The sequence below is a fragment of the Miniopterus schreibersii genome (genome assembly GCF_964146895.1).
Source record: "Miniopterus schreibersii genome assembly, chromosome: 9".
In the NCBI taxonomy this organism is placed as follows: Eukaryota; Metazoa; Chordata; class Mammalia; order Chiroptera; family Miniopteridae; genus Miniopterus; species Miniopterus schreibersii.
In genome coordinates, this window is record NC_138118.1 from 16,117,527 (window position 1) to 16,126,810 (window position 9,284).

Below are 9,284 nucleotides of genomic sequence, written 5' to 3' on the forward strand. Positions count from 1 at the left end.
CTCCTCCAAGTGTGTGTCCAGCAGAGCAGCTTAACCTAGGAGCTTAGTGAAAATGCAAATTCTCAACCTTCCTGCTGGGTGGGGCCCAGCCATGTGCTCTTTCACAAGTTCCCAGGCGACTGTGATGCACATTCAGCTTTGAGAAGGACTGAACTAGTTAGTGTGTTCACAAACAGAAACCACTAGGTACGGTCCGGCAGTCTCCAGCAGTGTGGAAGGTACTCCGTTTCCAAAGCCTGTGGACAGAGCGCGGAAAGGACCCCCCTTCAGGTTAAGAGGACCAACCTTCACCGGAGTGAAGGCTCCTCTGGCAGCTAGCCAAGGGCTCACCCTGAATCTGCACAGACGGTACAGCTGCACAAATGTCATCCCCAACAAACTCGTGTAGGTCATGAACACCCCACTTTTCTAGTACAAAGAGTCAAGTGATTTCCTTTCTTCTTTGCTACTTATGAAATCCTGAGTCCAAGGAGGTTGCAGTCTCCTTTAGCCAGCTACATGAATCTTTGAGATCCTCACCTAACAACCAGTGACATCATTTTAAGTAATTCAGACAAACTACATCATTCCTGGACAGGTGCTGCCTCGAGGAACCAGAGCTGGGAATGGAGACAACAGTGTGGGTGTCAGCATGGGGGAAGTGGTGAGACACGCCAGGAGGACAGAGCAGGAGGCAGGGGTGGAATGCTGGGTGATTCAGAGATGGTGCTTACATTGAAAAATGCCTTTCCCTCCTAGTTTCACATTTGGGGCTTTTAGGTCTTTGGGGCCTGGGAGAAAGAACTGCAGCTTTATCTCTGAAGTGTCTCTGCCCAGGCTAGGGAGACTGTCATATCAGCAGAATGCCCATGGCACATTTCTGGCACCAGTTCCATAACTCGGGGTCAGCTAAGTTTAAAAGAAAGCCCGCAGAAGGTGCTAAGAAGATGTTATGTGTGTAGAAAAACAGGAGTTGAGTGAAACAGAATAGGTGGGCAAGGCTGATTTGGTCCCTTCCCCCTGTACTCCGACCACTGAACACTGTGGGCTCCCTTGAATCACTTATGCTCCCTAACAAGGTCAGAACCACAGTGACCATCTCAGTCTCCACCCGCATCTGTGGCCAATCAGAATCAGGCAAGAGTCAGACTGCAGAGAAGAAAATTATAAAAACAAAACATTTATTATTTCTCGTGAAAAAGACAGGGAAAGGAAACAGTGTCCAAGAGAAGGATGTTCATAAGCAAATCCTATGCTTTTGCCATGTCTTCTCTAAATAACAGACCCACTTTGGCAAACACACACACACACACACACACACACACACAGAAACAAAAAACCCACAAAGCTCATGCAAGTGAGAACTGCCTTTTGAGAGCAAGGTTTAAGGTTTAATTCTGACCCAGGATATAACAACTTTTTAAAGTTCTACGCATTGCATCCCACTGTGTAGGAATTAACTTCTGAAAAACCAACTGGCTAACCGTATACCTGGATTGAACTGAGCAAGTGAGATGCATTTATCATCAACTGCTACAGAAAAGCTCGCATCTCAAGTTGCCTTCAGTAAAGTCAGTTTTGCTCACAACGGTTGTATTACCCTGATGTCTCTTCCCCAAGCTCTGTTCTCTGTAAGAGAGATGTGCTGTGAAACGCTGTCCCTTAAATCTTGCTTTTCCCTTTCTTGGACTTGGAAGCCCCTGGCCAGCGGAAGCCCCGCAAGAGCAGGCAGTCGGCCGCGTTGTGCGCGATGTAGTAGAGGTTCAGCATCGCCGCGGGGCTCAGGATGTCCACCTCTGGCTTCTTCTGCTTCTTCCCGCCAGGCTTGCTCCGACTTTTGCCTTTTTTCCCTTTACCTGGCTTTCAAAGACAAGCATATATACGGGACAAAATTAGTTTTTATAACCTTGACATAATTTTCAGCATATCCTATTGAACTTAAAAAATAAATTCCTGCCCGGCCGGTGTGGCTCAGCGGTTGAGCATTGACCTAGGATCCAGGTGATCGAGGTTCGATTCCCGGTCAGGGCACATGCCCGGGTTGCAGGCTCGATCCTCAGTTGGGGGCATGCAGGAGGCAGCTGATCAATGACTTTCATCATTGATGTTTCTCTCTCTCTCTCTCTCTCTCTCTCTCTCTGAAACCAAAAAAGACATATTTGAAAAGAGAAAAAATAAATTCCTAAAAGGAAAAAACTTTTTTATGGAGAACACATATGCCATGTAGTTAAAAAAATGTGTATTAAGCACCTCTAGATTACAAGAGACCCAACCTAGTACATGTGTGGGCCCTGTCATTCTTTCCCCCTCTCCAATTTTATTTATTGGTTTTAGAGAGGAAGGAAGGGAGACAGACAGACAGACATCCACTATTTATTGTCCCACTTCTTCATGCATTCATTGGTTGCTTCTTGTATGTGCCCTGATGGGAGATGGAACCTGCCACCTTGGCTTATCAGGACGACGCTCTAACCAACTGAGCTACCCAGCCAAGGTTCTTGTTTGCATTCTGCTCAGAACAAACAACCTATAAAAGGACATTTTTTAGGCAATTGGGGAAATTTGGTAATCTAGGAATTATTAATTCTATTAGGTCTGATAATGACATTGGGTCATGCAAAAAATGTTTACACATTTCAGAGAATCCTAAAATCAGGAGGAATGAAATAAAAGGAGGCCTGAGATTTGCTTTAAAGTACTGCAGCTTCTATTCCCTCCCCAAAAAGGACAGATGAAACAAATGTGGCAAAATCCTGATAATTTCTAAAGCTGAGAAATGAACGTATGGGGATTCATTTTACTATTCTATTTTTGTGTACATATGAAAACTTCCATATTAAAAATTAAATTAAAAACATTTGATAATCAGGTTGCAAGGATATATTTTGGCACTTGTTATGCAATAGCCTCCAGCTCATTAAGCAGTCACGAGAATGAGACATGAATACAAGGCACTTAGCACAGTGTCTGACATGAAACAAGCACTCAATGAATGACTGGTGCTGTCACTTTATCACAGCTAATCCTCAGCTGTATATTAAGGGAGGGAGATATTATTCAGCTCAGCAAGCAAGGCAAACCGATGTCCACCAGGCTCAGCACCTGTGGTTTTGCCACAACTACACTGCAGGCCAATGCCCGCTGGGAAAAGGAAGGTTACTATCCAAACCTAGGAATAAACAGCCTCCGAAGTCCTACCACTGCACAGAGCTGAGCTGACTTCTCTGTCCTATGACCCACCATACAGAAAATAACAGGTAGAAAGTGTCTGTTCTGGGCAAGGGAAAGCGGAGAAATGGGTAAGTTATCAAGGACACCTCAAGGCTGAACAGTTGTATAGAATAGATGTTCTGTTCATAGCATCCCATCTTAAAAATGTCCCAAGCTAAACAAAGAGACACATAGTTGCTGGGTTAAAAACACTAAAACACATTTTTGGTCAGTGAAATGGAGTACATTCCTAGACACAAAACCCAGGAATGAAGACAAGAAGCATCTTGTAACACAGAGGCGCAGCTTCTGTGAGGAAACCCAAATGAAAAGAAATAATATGAAAACCCAGGAGATAACTGCGTCTCCTGATAAAACATACCCTTGGGAACATACAGCCATAAGCTCTTAAAGATCTGGAGCCCTGGCTTTTTAAAATGACTTCATACTTTTTTTGCGTGTCAACCATACTTGTCATACCTGGAATCACTGCAAAAAAATGTGTTTTGATCTCTAAAAAGGTTTGAGAACTAAAATTCACGCAGAAGTTTGACATTTTTATTCAAAGTTTTCATCTTTTTGTAGAAATTGGCAAACTGATTCTAAAATTCATATGGAACTTCAAAGGATATAAGATAGAGGGTTGACATTTTTATTCAAAGTTCTCATCTTTTTGTAGAAGATTCTAAAATTCATATGGAAATTCAAAGGACTTTGAAAAAGAAGAACAAAGGTGAAGAAATACTACTACTTTATTGCAAGAATTATCATAAAGCTAAGGTATCCAGACAGTATGGTTCTGGTGCGAAGATAGACAAATAGATCAATGGGACAGAATGGAGTCCAAAAGTAGAACCACACATATAGCAACAAATGATTTTCAACAAAAGTGCCAAAGCAACTCAGTGGAGCAAGGGGAACTTTTTAATATATGTAGATGGAACAATAACTATCCACTTGGAAAAAAATGAACCTCAATCCATACTTGCACCACATACAAACATTAACGCAAAATGGCTCATGGAGCTAAATATGAAACCAGAAACTAAAAATCCTCTAGAAGATAATATAGGAGAAAACCTTTGTGACCTTAGGTTAGGCAAAGATTTCTTGGAAGTGACATGAAAGAACAAGCTGATAAATTCATCATCAGATTTAAAAAGTTGTGCTTTTCAAAAGATACTGTTAAGAAAATGAGAAGCCAAGCCACAGATTGGGAGAAAATATTTGCAAATCATATATCTGATAAAGGCCTTACATCCAGAATAGATAACTGTTGGAACATAATAAGAAAACCACCCAATATAAAAAAATGGTCAAAAGCTTTGGACACTTCTCCGAAGAAGATATTCAAACGGCCAGTAAGCACATGAAAAGCTACACACATCAAGTGATTAGGGAAATGAAACTAAAACCACAATGGAATATCAGTACCCATTTATTAGATTGGCTCAGGTCACAACGACTGACCGTACCAGGTGTTGGTGAGGAAGTGGAGGAAATGGAACTTTTTATTTTTTTAATCTTCACCCGAGAATATTTTTTTCCGTTGCTTTTCAGAGAGAGCAGACGGGAGACAGAGAGAGAGAAACATTGATGTGAGAGACACATCGATTGGTTGCCTCCCGCACGTGCCTGACCAGGGGCCAAGGATCGAGCTCACAACTGAGGTATGTGCCCTTGGCTGGAACTGAATCTGGGGCCCTTCAGTCCTCGGGCCAACGCTCTAACCACTGAGCCAAACTGGCCAGGGCGTGGAAATGGAGCTTTTATACACTGCTGGTGGAAATCTAAAATGACAGAGCCACTTTGGAAAACAACTTGGCAGTTTCTTTAAAACGTTAAACACAGCCTGGCCGGGCGTGGTTCAGTGGTTGAGCATCAACCTTGGATCCAGGAGATCGAGGTTCAATTCCCGGTCAGGGCACATGTCCCAGTTGTGGGCTTGATCCCCAGTCAGGGGCGTGCAGGAGGCAGCCGATCAATGATGACTCTCTCATCATTGATGTTTCTATCTCTCTCTCTCTCTCCCTTCCTCTCTCTGAAATCAATATATATATATATATATATATACATATATATATATATATATGTATATATATATATATAATTTTTTTTAAAAAAGGTTAGACACATACCTACCATATGATCCAGCCATTCCACTCCTAGGTACTTCCCAAGCAAAATGAAAGCATATGTCCATTCAAAGACATGTACATGAATGTTCACAGTAGTTTTATTTGCAATAGCTAAAACTGGAAACCCTGAAACCCATCAGTGAGTGAATGAATAAACTGCTATCACCTTACAATGGAATACTACTTAGCACAGGACTAACTATTGATACATGCTACATCATGGATGAATTTCAAAATAATTACGTAAGTGAAAGAAGCCAGACCCCCCCAAAATACTCTGCTTAATGCCATATATATATATATCGCTAGAAATTATAAACTAATCTATAGAGACAGAGATCAGTGGTTGCTTGGGTTGGGGGCTGCGTATGGAGGAGCAAGAGAAAATGACTGATTACAAAGGACCATGAGTAAACTTTTGGGGTGATCAACATGTTATCCTGATTGTGGTGATGCCTTAATGGGAGCATATGTATGCCAAACTTATCAAATTATACATTTTAAATATGTGCAATTTATTGAACATCAGTTATACCTCAATAAATCTGTTAAGAAATTATTATAAGTGAGTGAAAATTTTCAGTTTCTGAGCTGGCTGGGTTGGTTCAATACAACCCCATGGCTCTTGGCTATTCCTGGTCTCAGAACTCATAGCCTCCGACTCGAAACTCTCCAAACTCCTTAGTGAAGACCACATGGCTCTAGCCACACTGGCCTTCCTTCTAGTTCCCAAACTCACTGAGCTCCTCCCTGCTCCCACCTCTTCATGCAGACCTTCACAGGGGGTATAATTTGTTTCTTCTCTTTCTGCTGGCCACTGCTCAAATTGCACCTCTTCAGAAAAACCTCCCAGAGGTTTTATATTCTAGCTATAACTAGGGCGACCATATAATCTATTGCCCAAACCAAAACACTTCGATAAACATAAATTGGGATTGTCCCAGACAAAAGGGGGAGGAGGTACAGATGGTCTCCAAACAACCCTCCCAGTAGTCTCTTGTTTTTAATCTTCACCCAAGGATATTTTTCTCCATTGCTTTTCAGAGAATGGAAGAGAGAGAGAGAAAGAAACATCGATGTGAGACATGTCAATTGGTTGCCTCCTACTCGCACTAGGGCCAGGGCCGGGGATCGAGCCTGGGACCCAGGTATGTGCCGTTGACCAAATCAAATCTGCGACCATTCAGTCTGTAGGCCGACACTCTAACTACTGGCCAAATCAGCTACGGCCAGCAGTTTCACTTTCTATCTTCTTACCCTAAGCATACTTCACTAATAGAACTTTTTTGTTTGTGTATTAATTGTATGTTTCCCCAACCAGCAGTTTGTTTATAAGTTCACCACTGAATTCCCCAGGCCTAGACCAATGTCTGGCACATTGTGGAGATGAATGAATATTTGCTGAGTGAATAAATTGTAACTCAGATGCAATGCAGACTCAAGATTTAGAAAACAAATAAAGATTTCTGCTTTTCTGAATTTTTAAGATGCCTTTCATTCACTCAACAAATATTTAACAAAATACCTATTGTGTACCAGGCCCTGCAATTCTGGGCTCCTGTCTTCATGAGCCCTACAGTCAGTGGGGGGAAATCACACACACATTTACTCACCAACTATGCTCTAAAAGAAGAACCCAGGGGTACATGGCATTATGATAACGTAGGATGGACAGGGAGTGACCTGGTCTGGGATATGAAGGAAGAAGGGCCGCGGAAGAGTGGCTTGTGTCCCTGGAGGAGTTAACAGACTGTGACTGGCCCATAGGTAACCATGGGGGTGGGAGGGGCAGTGAGAGAAGTTGAGGCTGGAACCGTAGGCAGGGTGCAGCTCTGGCCTGCAGGCCTTGGAAGCTAAGATGTTTGACCTTTCTCTAATGGCAGTGGGAAGCCATTAGCTTAAATGGCTTTATTAAAGCATTCTGCTTCAGTTCCCTGGGCTGAAATAAAATGGCAACATCAACCTTGTGAAGTAACCTGGGAATGACTCAATTTAAATCAAGAGGTATTTATTTAGTACTTCTACACACAATGAACTGGAAGGAACAGATTTACCAAACACATTTCTACACTACTAGTCTAATGAGGTTGAGGAGTAAGGCTTTCCAAGGCCAGACAGACAAAGCACCATACGTGGGGTGCACAGGTCTATGGGTGATTAGGGAGCAAGTGGAAAGCAAGAGGTACTTCTGAGCTGGGTCCATCTTGAAGATAAGCAGATCAGTAGTTAGAGATGGGGCAGGTGTAGGACTGTTTCAGAATAATGTAGGTCTAGTGTAGGATTTTTTTTTTTTTTAAGCAGAGATGATAATATGGTAGATAAATCTCAAGAGGCTGAGGCCCTTTACCAAGGGCTGTGAGTGCCAAGCTCAAGCAGAGCAGTACCTAGCTGAGCAGACACAGTGGAAGTCCCTGAGGACCTGGTGTGGGGGTTACAAGATCACATCCATTCTGGGATGATCAAACTGGCAGGGAAGGACACAAAGGAGATGGGGAACCCCTGGATAGCACCTGCACATGGGCTACTGCCAGAATCCAGGCAGCTGGCAAAGAGGGCCTGATGACCAGTGGCAGTGAGGGTGGAAAGCAGGTCCCAAGAGACTGGATGAAGGCCGAGGAATATGAATGCTTGTCAGTTTGAGGCCAGGAGGATGAATGTGCTATTGGAATGTGCCAATGAAGCCAGAAAAGGAGGCGGTTAAAAGAGCTGGGTTTTAAACACAATTTGAAAAGGATCTCTGGTGGAGACATCCCGCTGGAAGTTGGAAATGGAGGTTTGAAGTTTCAGAGGCTTAACATGGAGCTCTGTGAGCCAAGACTTGGAGGTGAGATGGAAGGACACTGCAAGCTTCCCTGGGCACAAAATGCAAGAATTCCTTGCATAAAAGGTCTCCAAAGCCTTTCCTTAAACTGGAATTCCTTAAAATTAGCAAACGGTCGGGGTCGCGCCCAGGTTCATTTTTTTACTTCTTTACTTTAGGTTTTTATTGATTTCAGAGAGAGGAAGGGAGAGGGAGAGAGAGAAACGTCAATGATGAGAGTCATTGACCGGCTGCCTCCTGCACGCCCCCTACTGGGGTTCAAGCCCACAACCCGGGCATGTGCCCTGCCAGGGAAACTAATGGCAATCTCCTGGATCATAGGTAGATGCTCAACCACTGAGCTACCCCGGCCTGGCGGGGCTCATTTTTTACTTCTTAATCCACAGATAAGAGCCTCACACAGGACGAGGGCGGCTGCGGGAGCAGCGGCTAAGTGCCTGGCCAGTCCCTGCGGGCAATTCCTGGCGCCAGGGGTTCCATTCCACGTGGCCAGCCTCTATTTCACACATAATCCATCTTCTGGGCGTGAAAATAAGTGGCTCCACAGAACCGAAGAACTGAAACCAACCCACTCACAGAAAGAGGGCTCAGCCTGATTCTGCTGTTCTCTCCAGCGCGCAGACCACCGGGGACCCCTCTCCTCCTCTCCACCCGTGTTCACATCACTAGGTTGGGCACCACCCACAGCGCGAGGAGAGGAAGGCGCCAATTCCGTGGCGCGGGTAACGACTCTCGGTAAAGGCTGACGCCACAAGGCAGACCGGTATGAAACTAATTTGACAAGAGCCTCGGAATCTCTTATACTTAAAAAAGACGTGTATTACCATGGTAACGCCTTTCTCAGTTGAGAAGGTGAGTGTGGCATGTATTCCCAATCCTGAAATGAAGACAGGGCCCCCAGTTTTCCGTATCAGCTGGAGGCGGAGCCCCCGCGCTCATTCCCGCCGCGCACCGGGCTCCCGCCTCCGCACTCCCCCGAGAACCGCCGCAGGTCCGGCCCGGGACCTCGCCACGCTCCTCAGCCAGCCCGCCACCGAGGGGCGGCCGGCCGGGCTCGAGCAGCCGCCTCACCGGGGCACGGAGGCCGCGGGCTGCACGGCTCCCTGGGCGCGCGACGCGGGGACTCGGCAGGCGCG

The 9,284-nt window shown here is 44.8% G+C and overlaps 1 protein-coding gene across 1 annotated transcript; it reads right to left on the reverse strand.

Annotated features, from left to right (window-relative positions):
- Positions 1 to 1,182: 1,182 nt before the first annotated feature.
- On the reverse strand, positions 1,183 to 9,158 carry SMKR1 (small lysine rich protein 1). The gene is made up of 2 exons (XM_081146329.1): positions 8,973 to 9,158; positions 1,183 to 1,839 (listed from the first exon to the last, which is right to left on the reverse strand). The coding sequence occupies exons 1-2, from the start codon at positions 8,973 to 8,975 to the stop codon at positions 1,642 to 1,644; spliced, it is 201 nt and encodes a 66-aa protein (XP_081002455.1). The 5' UTR covers positions 8,976 to 9,158; the 3' UTR covers positions 1,183 to 1,641.
- Between the last annotated feature and the right edge of the window lie 126 nt (positions 9,159 to 9,284).